We start from the raw sequence: 19478 nt of genomic DNA, 5'->3' as shown, positions 1-19478 counted from the left end.
GCTATTTTTTCATTGATGCCAGATTATCCATTCTCTCCTTTTTAAAGTGACAGTGTATCCTAAGTGGAACAGGGGAAACTTGACCGAGGCCCATGGAGGAGGGGAAGGGGAAAAAAATAGTTGGGGAGAGGGAGGGAGGTAAACCATGAGAGACCCTTGAATACTGAGAACAAACTGAGAGCTGATGGGGGAGGGGGAGAGGGAGAGGGGCAGGGGGGTGATGGTCATGGAGGAGGGTACTTGTTGGGATGAGCACTGGGTGTTATATGGAAACCAACTTGACAATAAACTATAAAATAAAAAAAATAAAAACCAACTGAATTAAAAAAAGAAAAATTGAAATAAAAAAATAAAGTGACCGTGTATAACCATTTCTCAGTTACCCACCTCAGTGCCTCATCTAACTCCCTTTTATTGGGTACTGGAGTTTCTTTCATGTGACAGAGTATAAAGTACTTAGCCATGATGCCCAAGAGTGAAGGAAATATTTACCCTTGACCTGTACCAACATTTTAATGATATTTTTCCTGCCTGCTTCTTGCTATTTCTCCTTTTCTAAGTGGATTGCTGTATTTCTGTGTAGATGTTTCAAGAACCTAATGCAGTGTAGAAGATCACAGGTGTTCTGTAGTATAAAAGAAATAGCTTCTACTCTTTTCCCCCATGCAGGCAGCTTATTATATTATTACTCTTCGTAATTCTGAAAGAGGAATTCATATTGATTCTGTGGTAGGAACGGGTTAGGTGGTCCTATTAAATATCCTTACTTCTGGTTTGAGTTTCTCTTTTGAGTTTAAAGGGATTTTTTTTTTTATGGATATCCAGGGATATTAGTGTAACCGAAAGGCTCTGGTGATGAATTGAGTGCCCATACAAGAGATTGCCATGGCTGTACCTCTGGTGTGCCAACGTGCCTCCTAGTTACCTGTGGAGCGTCAGTGTCCTGTCCAGGGCACACCAAAGTATCTGTGGACCATTTACAGACATTGCAGAGAAAGTGCAGTCTATCCAGTTCCATCATATCAGGAGAGCATCACATGCAGCCTGTGGTATCAGCCTGATTACAATGTCTTGTTGCAGTATGCTGTCCCTGATAGACATTGCTAGCATAATTATCATTGGATCGACCATTCCCTGGGTTTATTTACCTCCCTTTCCTGCCAACCTCTTCTGACTTAAAAGAGGGCATTGTTGGGCTAATGATACTGTAAAAATTTTAGTTATATTAGATACATCTTATTCACAGATGATACTGTAAATAGTATCAAGTATCAGTACCTACAGTGTCTAGACAATTTTTCCATTGAAATTTTCTTAGGGGAAAATTGGTGTTTACTTTATTTTATTGCTAGTATTTCTCTATTTAGTTGCTGACCTTTCTTGGCATCTCATACTCTTTGAATATTGTATTTTATTGCAATGAGGGAAGTTGTCGAAATCCAGATATCTGTACCCATCGTGGAATAAGGAATGCTTTTAGAGAAGGTAGTTCTCCTTAATCTGGATTCAGAAATAATTAAGGAATTACCTTTTCTATGAAAGAAATAGAGTCAAATGTATGTGATTTTGGGGTCAGATGGATTTGCCTGGTCTTCATTAACTCATTTTAAACAGTTTTTGGCATGTATTTTGTTGCCATGTATATCTGGAACATCTGATATGAGCAATTTCCAATGTAAGTATGATACATAAAACATACACAATCCAAATATAAGCTTTTTAAAAAATTATTTGCCATGTGGGGATACTTTTGAATTATTTACTCACTGATCTTTCAGAACAAATTTTAGTTACACTGGTAGGTTTTTGTACACTTGGTTTACTTCACATAGAATTAATATTTTTATATCCTTTTCTTAGAAAAAAACATTTTAAAAAAGCTTTATCATCTCAACGTCAGGTGTTGGGTTTTATTCGCCACTTTCTCCCTACATTTTTTACAGCACTTGGCATGAAGGTGTTCAGTAAAAGTTTTGTAACCAAATGAATGATTCATAAATAAGCTTTCTCTAAGACTTGGTTCTCTTTTGAAATGTGTTTTGAATTCTAACCATGTGTCACTGTGTTATCCCTAACATACTCTGTGCTCCTCAATTTAAATTTTTTATTTGTAAAAACTGTATTACGCTTCTACTGTATAGCAGGATTATTTCTACAGAAAACTGTTTGGATTTGAGAGCATCTAGTTTGATCAAAAAATTGAAAGGGAGTGATTGGAGGGAGAGCTGATAGGAATGGACTGGATCACCAGCTGCTTTTCTTCCTGCCTGAATTAGACCTTCAAACACCGGTGACCTCTGACAGCCTGTTACTTACTGTGTGGTTTAGTGGAATCCAGCAGTTAATATCTTGGTTGGAGTGACTATACTGCGCACAGATCCTGGTCTGTGTGATGGTTGTGCCCTCGTATAGCTCCTGGCATTTTAAGTAAGCATTGTGATTTCTAATTTGATTTTCAAATTGTCTTTATTTTTATTCCACTATGCAAGACCTCCAAACTGTGACTTTCCTTTTAAAATAAGGCAACAAGTAAGGGTGGCAGAATGAAGTTTATCTACATCAAGTGGCCGGTCATGTGACTTTCAACTGACCTGCATAGGATATTTTGTGGTTTGGTTTTCATATTTTCCCTAACTGACTTTAGGATAAATACAAACAATTTTATAAGATAAAAAAAAAAATCACTTTTGTGTATGCTTTTCCATACATAAACTATGCTTTGTTGACTTCCCCTTCCATGAATTCTTACTAAAAGCAGTAATTGAAATTTTTTAACATTAAAAATAGATAATTTAGATAAACATAATGAAAATCAAATTTCACAGTTTAGTTTAATAAACATTTTTAGATAATCTGCTCTGTGCCCATCTGTGCCATAAGTAAGTCCCTGGGTTGCTGCGCCTGTGGGTGGCGAGGCAGACGGAAGCACCAGTTGCAGTGACTGCCATGAATTCATACACTACGTTTCAAGGAAACATGGGAAGAGGCGGAGTAAGGCTACCTCGGAGACTGGCACAGTCAGGAAGGCTTGGGGGAAGCTGTTCAGGTTGGGTCTGCCAAGATGAATTTTCTAGGCCGAGAGATGGAAGAGGGGATTCGGATGAGGAACAGTTAGAGCAAGTGCAGTAAATACCCCAAGTCACCGTGTTCAGGAAACACGACAGGGTCTCAGTTGGCTGGATTAGAGGCTATGGGAGTTGGGGAGGCAGACAGAGAAAAAGTCAAGGTTGCATTCTAATTTCTCCCTTCTTTATGTCTTGGTTTAAAGGTCAAAGCCCTCCTGTACCCTTTTCAGTGGGTTTGTAATTAGATTATGGGGAGTATTGCCTATACCTTCTCTCTGTCACTCAACTTTAAAAATAGGAGCTCTAACCTGTATTTTCTAGTTCAATTTCATTTTCAGGTGGAATGGTGAATGACTAAGGGGAGACAGGAGGACAGCATGGAGATCCTAGAGTCAGAAATCCAGCCTTGCTGGCCAGTCACCAGTTTCCCTAGCCCTCAGGACTAGCTCATGATGACCTGTAATCCTCCTTCTCTCTTTGCTCCTGAGTCTTCTAAGTGGAATGGTGGAAGCAGTTGAGCAACAAACACTGATAATCTTACTACCTGTTTGGATTTGAAACTAGCAAACATTTAACCTATGTCTTTGGCTTTGCCTACTTTTGGCAGCCAAGCAAAATGTAGACAGAAATATTACTCCTGTACCTTTTTACAAAATGTTTTCTTGCGTTGGGTTTTTCCACCTATAGAACAGGTAGTCTTATAGGATTTTGAGATATAAATCCTGGCATTTGTTTTGTGATCATGCCAGTGAAGTTAGGGGGGAAATCACATTCACTTTTGAATACCAAGGAGATACCACTTTCTAACCTGCATGTCAGTGTTTGATATTTATTGGATAAAACATCTGCCCCAATTCTTCAGTTTTCTGGTTTCTGTTATAATTTCACACACAAGGGGTTTCCCCAGATTCTTCCTTTAACGCTAATTTTTCTTTGGCTTGTATTTCACAGGCCAGACTCAGTCCCTTATATAAATATTCAGACAACTGTTTAAAATTAGCCCTGTATTATTTATTTATCACATCTGTTAAGAAAGCTGCAAGAATTAAATAAAAGTGAAAAATGTGTGTTTTTGTCAGAATATGAATTTGCGTGAATCTCCGCAATCCAACTACTTACTGTTTTTTGATTCAGTCATCCTCACCAGATACTTGACAGAAGAATGAATAAAATCATCATATATATGCACGTGCTAAGGGACCAATTTTGTCAGTGCACACCTGTACACACACACGCACACACACACACCACACATGCAGGTGCACTGTTTGGAGCTTATAGATGTACTACATTGTGCATTTTAGTCTTTCCTTTCTTTGTTCATTTCATTCTTGATGTTTTTTCCTTAAAAGTAAGGTATTTGGGGTTTTTTTAACCCAAAGGAACACTGTGTTACAGATTTTATTTTCTATTTTATTTGCTTTTTAAAAAAAAATTTAAGTGTTCATTCATTTTTGAGAGAGACAGTGTGAGCAGGGGAGGGGCAGAGAGAGAGAGAGGGAGACACAGAATCCAGAGAGGGCTCCAGGCTCTGAGCTGTCAGCACAGAGCCTGATGTGGGGCTCAAACTCACAGATGGTGAGATCATGACCTGAGCTGAAGTTGGATACTTAACCAACTGAGCCACCCAGGCACCCCTCTATTGTTTTTACTGTTTTTTTTAAGATTCTATGATTATTTTACCAGAAATAAATAATTAAGGAAAAATGGTTTTGTCCAGGAAAATAGGATCAAGTTCCAGAAGAGGGGATCCGGGAGGAAATAAACTATATAGGAAGGAATCCCCATGGTGCTTCTCTTGCATGTAGGATGGACTGTAACATGAAGTTGAATAGAGTTGAGTGGAAGGAAGACCAGCTTTGAGAAAAAACTTCATAGAATTCCTTGTTGTTGTTTTGTTTTATTGTTCTGCCGTCCATCTGAAATTCTAGGCTCTAAATTGAACAGAATCTTCCTTTTGGAAGTGTTAAATGTATGTGAATCACTATTAACATAGTTCAGTAGTGAATTTAGATTTGATGATGCAATACATTTTCTGGTACTGAAATAGGTATCATGATATTCAGTGATTTCCTAGGTCAGAGAGTGAGTTGTAAGACAACCTGTCATCTTCAGGACAGAGAGCTGACTTTGTACTGTTTACTGCAGCAGTCAGAGGAATACAAGGAAAATATCAGGCTTCACTTACATATGTACTCATTCAGTATTTGTCATTTAAAAAAACTAAAAATTTTTATTGGGAGGAGCAGAGAGAGAATTCCAAGCAGGCTGCCTGCTCAACCTAGAGCCCTATGTGGGACGTGATCCCACAACCAAGAGATCATGATCTGAGCTTAAATCAAGAGTTGGACGCTTAATCACCTGAGCCACCCAGGCATCCCAGCATTTGTCAATTTTTGATCCTGCTTCATTGGAGTTTGCCTTTGAAAGACTTAGGAATAAAAGTCTTCCTAATAAGCAAATTGGTATATTTGTTTAGATGTTCAATATGCAGAAGCATTCTCCTGTTTTCCATAAATTCCCTAATAACCATGGACTGCATTTTGTTCTCCTTTTTAACTAACCAGTAAGTTTCTATTTGTCTAGGTGAAAATACTACTCTAAGAATGTAAAGTAATAAAACACATTTGTTTTTGTTTTTTGTTTTTTTTTTATTTTTTGTATTTTTGTATTTTATTATTTTACTTTTAATTTATTTTTTTAAATTTACTTCCAAGTTAGCATATACTGCATCAGTGATTTCAGGAATAGATTCCTTAATGCCCTTTACCCATTTAGCCCATCCCCTCTCCTAGAACACCTCTGTAACCCTCTGTTTGTTCTCCATATTTAAAAGTCTCTTATGTTTCATCACTCTCTCTGTTTTTATATTATTTTTGCTTCTCTTCCCTTATGTTCATCTGTTTTGTATCTTAAAGTCTTCATACGAGTGAAGTTCATATGATATTTGTCTTTCTCTTACTGACTAATTTCACTTAGCATAATACCCTCTAGTTCCATCCACACAGTTGCAAACGGCAAGATTTCATTCTTTTTGATTGCCGAGTAATACTCCATTGTGTATGTGTGTATACACACACACACACACTCACACACACCACATCCTCTTTATCCATTCATCCATCAGTGGACATTTGGGCTTTTTCCATACTTCTGCTATTGTTGATAGTGCTGCTATAAACAGTGGGGTGCATGTACCCCTTTGAAACAGCACACCTGTATCCCTTGGATAAATACCTAGTGTTGCAATTGCTGGGTTGTAGGGTAGATCTGTTTTGAATATTTTGAAAAACCTCCATACTGTTTTCCAGAATGGCTGCACCAGTTTGCATTCCTACCAGCAGTGCAAAAGAGATCCTCTTTCTCCACATCCTTGCCAACATCTGTTGTTGCCTGAGTTGTTAATTTTAGCCATTCTGACAGGTTTGAGGTGGTACCTCATTGTGATTTTGATTTGTATTTCCCTGATGATGAGCGAGGTTGAGCATTTTTTCATGTGTTGATTGGCCATCTGGATGTCTTCTTTGGAGATTTCTATTCATGTCTTTTGCCCATTTCTTCACTGGATTATTTGTTTTTTGGGTGTTGAGTTTGATAAGTTCTTTATAGATTTTGGAAACTAGCCCTTTATTGGATATGTCATTTGCAAATATCTTCTCCCATTTCATTGGTTGACTTTTAGTTTTGCTGATTGTTTCCTTCACTGTGCAGAAGCTTTTTATTTGATGAGGTCCCTGTAGTTCATTTTTGTTTCCCTTGCCTCCAGAGATGTGTTGAATAAGAAGTTGCTGCAGCTAAGGTCAAAGAGGTTTTTGCCTGCTCTCTCCTAAAGGATTTTGATGACTTTCTGTCTTATGTTTGGGTCTTTCATCCATTTTGAGTTTATTTTTGTGTATGGTGTAAGAAAGTGGTCCAGGTTCATTTTTCTGCCTGTCACTGTCCGGTTTTCCCAACACCATTTGCTGAAGAGACTGTCTTTATTTCATTCTTGCCTGCTTTGTTAAAGATTCGTTGGCCATACGTTTGTGGATCCATCTCTGGGTTCTTTGTTCTGTTCCACTGATCTGAGTATGTGTTTTTGTGCCAGTACCAGACTGTCTTGATGATTACAGCCTTTTAATACAGCTTGAAGTCTAGGATTGTGATGCCTCCAGCTTTGGTTTTCTTTTTCAAGATTGCTTAGGCTATTTGGGGTCTTTTCTGGTTCCATACAAATTTTAGGATTGTTTTTTTTACCTCTCTGAAGAATGCTGATATTATTTTGGTAGGTATTTCATGAATATGTAGATTGCTTTGGGTTTGCTTGTCGCTAGGCTTCTCCTGCAACATCGAGGCCCGTGCAGTTGGAATCATTTGTTCTGTCTGCCATGTTTCTCTCAGCTCCCTGGTTCATTACACTTCATAGAGACTTCAGAACATTGAAAAGATCTGTACAATAACTGTAAAAGTCAATTTATCTTTGGAATGTAGACTGATGATTAATTTCTGATATTTCTTGATAAGTTAACATTTGGCACAGTGTTACAGTTTACTCTAAGTGATCATTTCATGGAGAAAAGCCTAGGAGCCATAGTTCAGCAAGCAGTGTTATAACATGTTTCTTAACTACAGCTTTTAGAGTGTTTTAAGGAAAAATGTCCTATGGTATTAAATAGGAAAAAGTCATCTGCTCTTTAATTCAGGGACTTCTCTGACTCCACCCATGGGCGAATCCTTTTACATCTTTAACCCTAGTATTTCCTGGGCCAGTCGTTCTCATGTTTTTCCATGTCAGTGGCTAAATGACTTGACTTCCCTGCCCTTATTAACTTCCTGTTACAGTATTTTCAACAAGATACAACTCAATTAAACTTATTTAGACACTGAATTTTCTGCATCAGTTGTGGGCTTCAAGGCCAAATATTTTAAGTGGGAAATAATGGATCTGGCCCTGGCTCCCAGCTCTGTTATTTCATTGACTGTGTTACTGTGGACAAGTTGTTGAGCCTTTCTGAGATCTAGTTTTCTCTCTTTAAAACAGAGACAGCGTCTTTCCATCTTTCAAGGAAACAGCAAGGAAGTGATAAGGGTGAAATGCAATCACATATGTAAAGTGCTTGGCATTAATAACTAACAATTATTTTATCATCAGTAACTTATTCCTTTGGTTTAGTAATCAGTAACTTGACTAATTTCTGTATCAAAACAAAACTTGACTAATTCTTTTTTCCCCAACATTCTCTTTTATGAACCACATTTTTTATTTCTAGGCAACATGTGCTTGAGTCTATCTAAAGCAGCTTGAGTGTTCTCAACACTGTGCACGTGCATATGCTTCCATTTTTGACTAGAATAATTTTTACTTCAACACCTGCCTCTAGAGCTCAGGTCAGAATCCTCTCAAGTTACTGTTCCTTGGAAAATTTTCTTAGATTAGTGTTAACCCTTGTGCCCTTAAAAAGTCATATTTTGAGCTTTTCCAATATGTTCTCAAGTTATTTTTTCCATCTAACTTCCTTTTGCCTCCTGCCTTTGACATATGCCTTCATTCTGCCACTAATCACAGTGCTTTCTTACTTTGATTTTCCAAATAACTCCTTCCCCTCTGTTGTGCTCAGAAAAGGCCTTTGTCACCTATGTCAGAAAGATACTGGCTCTTCTGCAGCCTTTGTGAAGAAAAACGCTTCTTTAGAACAGGTAACAGGAAAGCTTGACTCTGGTCAATCCAGCGTCTCGGATTTTATTTTTCCTTCTCCATTGTAGATGTCTTGGTCCATAGGAGAAGATAATGTGTCACAGTAGTCCGTGGAGCCTGTAGAAGGAGGGCTGTTAAATTGAAGAACAACATGGGGGTTGGTAGATTTGAAACAGTTTTGTTAATTTACATTGTTTCTTCAAAATACTGTGCGTTGCCCAAGTCTTGAGACACATATTACTCTTTTTTAATGTCCACACAACAGCCCCATGACATAGATATTACCGTCATTTAATGGGTAAGGAAAGGGAGGTGTAGGGAGGTTACGTGGAACTGTGGCCACAGTTATTAACCAGTCTCTTCTCTCAGATCTTGATACTCTTCTTTTTACTGTGCTGTTTGGCTTTATTTTAGGTATCCATTCTCAATTGGAGAGACACTCCAAGTGAGTTAATTACAGTGGGTATAAAAAAAGGAATTCAAATTAGTAATATCATTATCTCTCTGTGTTTCTAGTTTGTGCGAAGCAGGTAACTGATGAAGCAGCTTCCACTCGAGATTCAAGCCTTGCTAACACAGCAGTGCAGAGCAAGTTAGTGTCTTCCTTCCAACAACACACCAAAAAGGCTCTTAAACAGGTAAGAGAGCTGGCATTTGTTCTGTTCTACCTCCTTAAAATGTTATGTGGAGACAGCAAAATAAATAAGAAAGCAACAGACATGTCCTAAATTCAACCACTTCCACAATATTCATACACTAATTTTACTCTGTGCTGAAAACTACGGGAGACTTGGCTGAGAACTTTGATGTAAAACAGAAAAGGGAAAATGTGCTCGGGACCATAAAAACTTATATTAAGATTTTCTTGTGTGAGGTTTATAGTATACATACTGGGTTCATAAATGCATTGCCTCTGTGGCCTCATGTTTAACTGATAGCTGATGTAAAAAAATAAACACATAGTTGTTTTTCTTGTTACTGAGATGCATTAAGTTACAAATAAGAAAAATAGGAACTGTGGCTTACTTTGAGCAAGATGTCCATCAGTTAGTGTTTGGTGTGCTTTGCAGTATCATTTTGATGTTACATAAGCAGTCTGGAATTCTGCATCCTTGCCCTGAGATGGTGATGCGGGGGGAATGGTTGTAAAATCGGCCTCGAGGCTCTGAAATATCCTGCCTTGAATTCTTGCAACTCTGGGCAAGACACTTTTCTGAATCTCAGAGTTCTTCTCTTGAAAATGTGGAAAATAACAGTGCCTTTCACATGGCAGTGATCTGAAGATTAAGTGAGGTGGGAAGTTGAAAGCACACGGTACAATGAGCGGTATGATAGTCACTCGGGAAGTGTTAGTGATTGCTGCCACACTGGCAGATTGTGAACTGTGCGTGCAAGAGGAGAGGAGATGCTGTAGTTAGATGGGGACACTGCGTGATGGCAATACTGTCACTAAGCGGAAAGCTTATGTGTGTGGCAATTCATGTGAAAATTCGTGGCATTCCCTTGTTTAAATGCTGCCCTCTTAAATACTTATTTTGATTTTTTTTTTTTGAGAGAGAGAGAGAAGGAAAGAAAGAGTGAGAAAGAGAATCTTAAGCAGGCTCCATGCTGGGATCATGATCTGAGCTGAAATCAAGAGTTGGACACTTAATTGACTGAGTCACCCAGGCACCCCTGTTTTGATCTCTCAATGACAGCCCCCTCCATCTCACCTCCTGCAGACCCTTACCAAGTCTAGGGATAGAAGTATCATTCTAGTGATAGATTTATAACAAGGAAAGAGAAATCATGTTCTTAAACTTTTTTTTTTAAGTCTTACTAACCAGTAAAGCTTCTTACCAGTTATATCTAATCTCCTACACCTTCTCTACTTCAAACAAGGACACTTAGGAAAGAATCATTTTTTGTACTGAATTAAAATTACTTTTCTATTCTGTACTAATTATCAAAATTGCAGTATTTCCTTTCATTGATACTGTATTTAAGGTAATTAGTGTTGCATCAAATAATCTTTGGTGAGCTTGCCATTTATCTCTTGTAAAATGTTTTAGATCAAAGAACAAAATTGAATTCAGTGTTGAGATCCCTTTTTAATTGATGAAATAAAGGATGGATGACAGTAGGGAAGTCTGGGAAAAGGCTCATTCAGGCAGCAAATAGGATGCAGATAATAAAATACTAACCAGGCGAGAACAAAGGATACAGAGCTGGATACTGGTACTTGTAGCATTTAAGAAACATAGATGCAATTGTAAATGAAAGTCATGCTTTTGAAGGGCAGTGATTTAGAAACTGTGTACACCATGAAACATTCCTGGATTTAAATGTAAAAATAAAGATTCAAATCTATGTATTATTGTGTCTCATTATTTTTTACTTTCTTCATTAGGTTTCATATAATTGGAATGTGTTTTGCCATTACTAAAACATTGTACAACTTTGACTTAACGTTTTTGTTTTGTTGTAGAGCATGTCACTTGCTTGCTTAGGATTTAAGCCTAAGAAACCTGTCCTGTGAGCTTCTTCATGTCCTAGAAGGGTATTAATTTCTTAAAATTTATATTATATAACCAAATAGCAAATTAGCTACAGTGAGAATATGGCACAATATGCCATATGTTCATACTAGCATAGAAGATATGCTAATGTTTGATTAATAATCAAATTCATATTGGAAATATGTTTAGAAAAAAGCTGTTCTTGCAGAATTTTTCCCAGATTCACTTTAATTGCTGAATTTCTTAAGACAGCATTTCAAAAACTGACTGAACATGAAGCATTTTAAATTGTAGCAGCCTCAGCAAATTTGCCGCTTTCTTTTCTTTTGGATAGTTGGATGGCTATGACCATGTAGAATTCTTTGTAAGAATATATATATGTATATATATACACACATATATGTGTCTTCTCTATTTGTGAATATGTTTTGTGTGTATATATGCACGTGTAATTCATAATCTCATGAATGTAGGGCCAGCTGAATGATCCTAATAATAATTATATTAGCTGATATTTATGTCTCTAAATTCAAGACATTATGCTCTGCATTTTATATACTATGTTACTGAATCCTCACAGAAGCCCTTTAATGTATGTACTAATATTCCCATTTTTCAAATGAGGAAAATAAGGCCCAGAGACTTTAGATAACTTGTCCACAGTTGCCCAGCAAGTAAGTTTTAGAGATGATATTTGAACCCAGAATCATAGTTTTAAATTCTTCCCTCTTAACTAATCCTGCCTTTTAGCATGTGGTATGTAGTATGATAGATGCCTTTTTGACATCATCCAAGGAAATTTACATTCTTCAGTGTTTGTATAATAGAAGGAAAGCAAGACAACATAGTCGTTAAGAATATTATTTTCAAACACAGACTGCTTATGTTCAGTATCAACACATATTAATGGTAGATGCTCAACTGTATCAAATATATAACTCTTATTTTACTCGAAGTATATTCTGAGTCAGTAGGGTTGTATATTGGCCCATGTTGAATCTTAGAAAGAAGTAGGTGGGAATAAAGAAAATAAAACCCAATAACTATATGAGACTAAATGTAGTAAAAAAAAAAATACTAAAATCAACCTTCATGCAACCTAAGCCAGGCATGATTTCTCATATCTGAGGTCCTGAACCCCTCTACCCCCGACCCCCCCGAAGCCTGTTGCATAGAGAATGGCTCTTGTACTTCACTTCACTCCTGATTGCAGAGTGATTATAGGCTGGGCAGTATAGAGGCTAGAAGGTTCCTTGTCTGTTGATACAGAATATTTTCATTGTTCCTAAATATCTGGGTCCATTTTACTTTCTAATCATCAAAATGTTAGTTAACATCATATGTTAGATGCAATTGCATGAATAATGTATTGTCATCTCAGTAGATTATTTTTTTTCTGATTAAGTCTATTCCATATAAAACATATTCAGAAGACTCTGCAGAGTAGCAGATTCCTGATTATCATTAGTTTTTAAACAGCAGAATCCAATGAAAGATTAAGGAAGGATGAGTCTGTTATGGGATGTAACATGGTGGAGAACAGAACCTTTCTATGTTGTTACTGTTGTTTTATTTGACTTCCTTCATTATTTATTTAAAGTGTCAGGTCTGTGCCCTCTTCATATCACAAAGCAGATATAGTCTTGGTATTTTGCTTTAGCTTTATATGTTTGACCACTACTGTGAAATTCCAAAGGTTATGTTGCGTGATAGGCGTTTCTGAACAGGGGCGTTGGCATTTAGCACAGGAGCAACAATGCGGGTTGGTGGTGCCTGACGCAGCCAGCTGTTCCGTGTGTGTATTTCTAATTATTGTAGCACTCACGGCGTGTGATATTTTCAGATTTTTCAGCGAAGGGCTTATTGCATTCAGTGCATTCTTAAGTCACATTGTTAGTGTTGTTTCTCTATTAAAATAAAGCAGGCATTACTGGTTTATGCAAATTCCAAGTTAGCACAAAGCCTGTGATTTTAGGTTTTATTTTATTTTTCATTAGAGGAGAAATGAGAACCATTCCATTTTTTTAGAGTTATCTGACAAGCCTTTCTGATACAAAATGAAATGTTTATTTAAGGGTTTGGTTTTTTTTTTTTTTTGGTCTCTTTTTACAAGAGAATATCACAGTACATCTCTAGAGAAAAGCATGCCCACTCAGCATGTTTTGATTTCTCTTTTTTTGCTTAAAGCCAGAATTGTAATTGACGTATGATAGGATCTTTGCTTTTCCCTGACTAGTTTAGCTCTGTAATGTTTGTTTCCTTTAAAGGGCAAATTCATTTCCACATTGAAGCCTTAATTTTTTTTTCATACTGAATATACCAAGAAGTATTAAACTTGGTTAGTACCATGCACTCTGTGTAGTTTGGGTGTGTTGGACATTATATATGTGGACAGGTGAAAGGTACATTCTTTCACAGTCGACTGCATTTACACTTGCCATCTTCTGAAGTTTTGATAGTGCGAGTCCCTGGATTTGAAATTACAGGATGTAAAGTCGTTCAATAAGATACTCCATTAGCATTTCAAAGTCTAGCTAAGACTTGAGTGGTTGGAGGTATCTCAATGATATCATTCCCCTAAAATGAATCAAGACTACTACAGTAAGAGATTATATAATGTCAGTGTCAAAATAAAGCCGTATTATAGATTGATCAACAAGACCATCTCTAGCTAATTGAGACCTTTGGTGTGGAGTAGAAAAAAACCACATTTCATAATTTGTCACAACAAAATAAAATCTTTCTTTTAGGGTACCCTTGCGAAGAACAAACTTCCCACCACCGTCTAAAGTGACTCTCCTAGTCTTATTTTCTTAATCTACTATGTGGCTTTACATTGTCCAGGCTGTGGGATATCCAAATTTAGATAATGATACATTAAGTTACATTTAACTTCTCTATTATATTTGTAACAATATAAAACAAGAATTTTCTTGTTCTTCTGGACAAGAGCTAAAGCTCAAAGCTGAGGACCATGGGATACAAGTATGCCTGTTGTAAAGAGAGGTGCCAGACACAACCTCACGGACTTCGTGAAAGAAGCCTAGATGGCCCTTGATCATGCATCAATAGTTGATATAAAAAATAGTTCAAGATTTATTTGAAGGAGCATTAACTAAGGAGATTTTATTAAAGTGTATAGAGCTTTGCTGCATCCTCCCTCAGTGAAAGGAGGCACAGTGTGAATGAGAGAAAGACTCAGAGAACCATTCATGAAGGATTGAATTATATATATGGTTCTCATTTATATTATATATTTTTTATTTTTATTTATAGTCATACACATATATACATACATTTATATGTGTGTGTTTATACATATGGGTGTATATATATATAGTTATAACTAGATAATAGATACACAGGTAACATTATCTGTATAACTAGATAATGAGATAATGTATGCCATAGACATAGCACTTGGCCTTCTGCCTCCCCAAAGATTGTAATTCTGTGACTATGGTCATACTGGGTGAGACAACTTTGACCTACTATTCACCTCATTTTCAACTCCCAATCCTGAGGAGCCCAGAAAAAGAGGAAGAAAATGGAGGAAGAGTAAAATCAGGAATCTCTTTACTAATGAAGTTTTTGACCCAAAGCATTGGTGTGATCTGGGGAGAGCAGAAAGAAGGCTTTATATTCAACCTCATGTTTTTAAGCCTGAAAATGAGACTGTGTAAATACTTGAATATGACCCAAGAAGCTATGTGTTGTATGTAAAGTATTATCCAGAAATGGGAAAGAGAAATTGGTCAGAATACAGGTGAAGGCAACATCAGGAGAATAAAGTTATTTCTTGATTGTCCCATGCAAATCTTTGCCTTTTGAATAAGCCAGTAATATTTTACAGAGAAATAGATGAGAGCTTTACTATTTTTATTAAATTTATATTTATGAGTTTTTTACTTACACTTTGTAAATATTTACTGAGCACTTAGTATAGCCCATATAATCCTTAGGCACTGAGGATATGACAGTGAACAAAAAGATGAAAATTCTTGTCTTTTGTAGAGTCTATATTCTAGGTTGGGGAAGAGAAGAGAAAATGACATTACACAGTATAATACATTTTCCAGGGAGGGAAAAATAAGGCAGAGTGGATGGTGGGGATAGATAACATGGTGGGAGTTGTGGTGTAAGAGTTTGTGATCTCAATATTTGTGTCCCCCAAATTTTACAAATTGAAATCCTAAGGCTCGATATGATGGTATTTGGAGATGAGGTCTTTGGGAATACTTAGGCCGTGAGGGTCCTGCCCTCCTAAATACGGTTAGTGTTGTTATACAAGAGACCCTATCAGAGCTCCCTAGCCCCCGTCTGCCTTGTGAGGATACAAGGAGAAGCCCATAGTCTAGAAGGGGGCCCCCACAGGATCACACTGGCATTGTGATCTCAGGCCTCCAGCCTCCAGACTGTGTAGAATGAATTTCTGTTGTTTACAGGTTCCCCAGTCTGTGTTATCTTGTTCTAGCAGCCCAGATGGGCAAACACAATGAGTAGACTCAAGTATATAAGGAAATGAGCCATTTGGAAGTCTGAAGGAAGAGTGTACATGCATAGAAAAGAATTCATGCAGAGGCTCTGAGGCAGAAGTGTTCCTGGAGTGCTTAAGGACCTTCCCCTAAAATTCTCAAGATGCTCAGAACTGTCGGGAAGCTTGCCCAAGGTGTGGGGCGCAATGTACTGCATGCAGTGGAGCCTTATAAATGTATGCTGAAGAAGTGCGTAAAGTCAGAACGCACTTATTTCTTGGAAGACACCCCGTGCTTTCTCTTGGCGAGGCCTCTCTCACATCTCTGGGGCACAAGTGCCAGCATGGTCACTGTGGGCTGTGGGAAGACACTGGGGTTGTACAGCTGCCTTTGCTTTGACCATAAATCCCCTGTTCCCAATAAACCCTTGGCAATCATTTCGGGGAATTCTTTTCCATTTCTGTAATCTTCCTAGTCTTCCTTTCCAGTTACCCTGGCTATTTATTCCTTGAACTGCCAAAGAATTTTCACGATAGGGGTCTCAATACTGTTTTTTAAACTGATTGGAGATTCTGCCATTTTCATGTGGCCGATCCTTCTTGGCATTTGGATTCCTTCTCAACTGTCACCTCCCAAGAGGTTTTCCTCCCCACCCCAGTTACTCTTCCTCATCATCCTGGCATAATTTTCTCAGTACTTGTATGTGTGTAAAACCATTATGTTCATTTTCTGTGATTCCTTGTCAGTCTTTTGCTAAAATGTGAAATCATTAAAGCAGTTTTCTTTTGTCTCATTCATTGCTATGGATCAGCAGTGCATACACTGTACTTACAACAGTAAGTCCCCCAAAAATGTATTCATTACAAAATGAGTAAATTATATAGATACAATATTTATTGCATATTTACTGTGTGCTACAAATAGTGTTAAATACTGTTCTGTGATTTCCTATTTAATACATCTTGCTAACACTGGTGTCTCTGTTTTATAGGGACATTTTTATGCATGTAATTTACCCAGCATTACTCAGCTGTTTAGTTAATTCTTTCTCAGCCTCTCGCCTTGCCCTTACGCAGTGCACCACATCGTCAGTAAGATGGCTCTGCACCGTTTAGGTTCCTCTGCAGGTCCTCACATTATCAGCCCTCTGCTGGGCAGTGGTTACTCATTTATTCAGGCAGGTGAGGAGCATTGGGATTGGTGTGTAGTAGGTCTCAACGATTGGTGCCCGAGTTTAGCTCAGTCACCTTTGCTTTGTTTGCACATCGTTTGAAAACAGGAAGACTCACCTAAACATCTAGTTGTGTCACATCTGTTAAGTACTTACTGCCTCTTCCAATGGGACATGTGTTTTCCCACTCATCTCTGCTTCCCTGTCATTGTCTCACCCCAGCTGAAATGCTCCAAAAAGCACTGCACATTTTTCAAGGTGTTGTGAGGAGACACACAGCATATGTTTGAGTGGTCAGTGTGCATGTCGTGCAGAAATAGAGTTATGTAACCAAACAACCCGTGGACAACTAGCTTCATTACTTGCAGGACGAACACCCTACAACAAGAGAGTGGGGATCACTGTTAATACAGGAACCACTGTACAGCCCGCCTCGTGGACATGACAAGTGCCACAGCTTTCTTGTTCGGAGCCCACATGATCCTAGATACTAGATATCTTAACTTAGCATGGTTTTTCTCCACCTCCATCCACATTTTGATGTGCTTGGAAGATGTCCTCAGTGTCTAGAGTCAAATAAATCCTGCTTTCTGGGAAATGAATTGGAATCTGCAAGTTAGTCTAAAGTGACCATGAATCTAGTAAACGTGATCAAGATGCCCCTTCTAATAACTGAACTGTGGCACTCCTCTAGTTTGCCTCCTGGCCTGCTGCGTCACTGCTGTGACTGGCAGCCTTGTAAACGGTTTTTGTTTATCTGCCCCTTGGAATGTTAATTGGGATCAGATACAATGCATGTTTTTCAGAAGTAAAACAGAAAAGTATGCATATTTTAAATATACTTAAGACAGTTTTATACGGGTGACATTTAGTTTTGGTCACCTAGAGATGTTGTTTCATTTCATTATTTAAGAAATATTGTATTAAGAAATCTTTGTTCAAATTTCTGTGTACATATTTATTTAAAAAAATCATTGACATGGTCTCAATACTGATTAGTATTCCTTTATCCCTGCTTTGGCTTCACCTTGACTTTATGGGTGGTGCTGGTGCTGGTGCTGGTGGTGCTGGTGGTGCTGGTGCTGGTGGTGCTGGTGGTGGTTCCTCATCATCTTCATTGTCGATGTCGTCGTCATCGTCTTCTTCTTCTTCTTATTTTATATTATTTCTGTCATGGTTTCTTTATATCCAACGACTAATTTTTCTAGAGTTCTCTTAGCTCTAAAATTTGAGGACAAAATTTTTATTACTTTAGTTATTATCTCCCACAAATGCTGTAAAAAGACATGGCATCTTTAACTTTATGATTCCATTTTCTAGCTAGACCCTCTGTTATTTTAATTATTTTTAAGCAGTATTTTGAAATATATGCCTACCCACCCTAACATAAAATGAATATTTTTAAAATAGCCACACGGATTGTCAAGGGAGGTGGTTGAAATCTATGATGTATAGACTCCTAAAAATTAATCATTCTTTGCACACATGTTCTTGTTTTGTGAAGCCTTAGGCAAAAATGGTCTTAATCTAATTTGAGGCACTGTGTTGCCTCATTCTGTTTTGTTATTGGATTGATACGTTAATGTCTATAAAGTGCTTTGAGCCTTTACACCAGGCTGTAGACATTTATGCAGTTTTGTACACCTTGATGAAAATAAGAGTAAATGCCTTAAATATTTTATGGCACACATGTTCTCATTAAATATATTATTGACAGCAAGCGAAAGGTGAGGAGGAGGGCATTTTATTCATTTTTGATCTCTTGTCCCCACATGGTGCCTGGTCCTTGATAAATGCTCAGTAAATGTAAGAACTGAAGTGAAGTTGCTTGTATTACTAATAGCCAACAGTATGATTTGTAAGAGACTCCCCCAACCGCTCACTTTGCCATCTGGTTCTAAATCTCATCTAAATATGCCTTCTCTCATTTAAGTGGTGTTTAATTCTTCACCTCTGTAATTATTTGATTGCTAAATCTTATGGGCTACAAGTTGGACATTCAACTAATACCCTTTGCAAATACAATGACATTGTTTCTGACAGCAGGGGATATATAGTCAATGCAGTATTTTAGGAGGTTTTGACAACTTCTGGTCGAAGAACATTAATCAAGTAACTGAGTTGTTATAAAATTGGTAGAAATGACACAGAAGCCGGGAATAAAAATGTTTGAAACTGTCTATGGTGAGCCTTTTAGCCTTTTGAGGAATTTTAGCCACCCTGTGACTGGGAATTTAATGTCGCTTCAGTTTCATGTGCTGAAGACCCTTTTTATTACAGGTAATTTTCTGTGTAAAGCGATCCGCTGGATAAGCTGTATTTCAAAACTTTTAAATGTCTTTTATTACATTATTATCGCCGTGGTTGATTCATTTATGAAACACAAAGCACTCCCATTTGGAGAGATTTATTCTCGTATCATTTTTTTCCCCCTGGATTTGCCAGAACGCCGTCATGTTCGTGTTCTGAAGGTTAATGCCCAAAGTCAAGCAGACAGAAGCCAAGTGCTGCAAGGTTTCCAAGATTAGGACTGATTCCCTTCACAGAAATAAATGATTCCTGCCATGTTCAGTGATTTTGTGCAGCGCTCCCCAC

General features: G+C 37.6%; 1 protein-coding gene across 1 annotated transcript in view; it reads left to right on the top strand.

Annotated features, from left to right (window-relative positions):
* Positions 1–19478, top strand: part of ASXL3 (ASXL transcriptional regulator 3) — a 179495-nt gene that overhangs the window by 79566 nt on the left and 80451 nt on the right. The window contains exon 11 of the mRNA XM_029921562.1: positions 9256–9377. Coding sequence (XP_029777422.1) covers positions 9256–9377 — 122 coding nt within the window. The remainder of the gene's footprint in view (positions 1–9255; positions 9378–19478) is intronic.

The sequence above is a fragment of the Suricata suricatta genome, chromosome 14 (assembly GCF_006229205.1).
Source record: "Suricata suricatta isolate VVHF042 chromosome 14, meerkat_22Aug2017_6uvM2_HiC, whole genome shotgun sequence".
Taxonomy (NCBI): domain Eukaryota; kingdom Metazoa; phylum Chordata; class Mammalia; order Carnivora; family Herpestidae; genus Suricata; species Suricata suricatta.
This window is presented reverse-complemented; position numbering and strand designations above follow the sequence as displayed.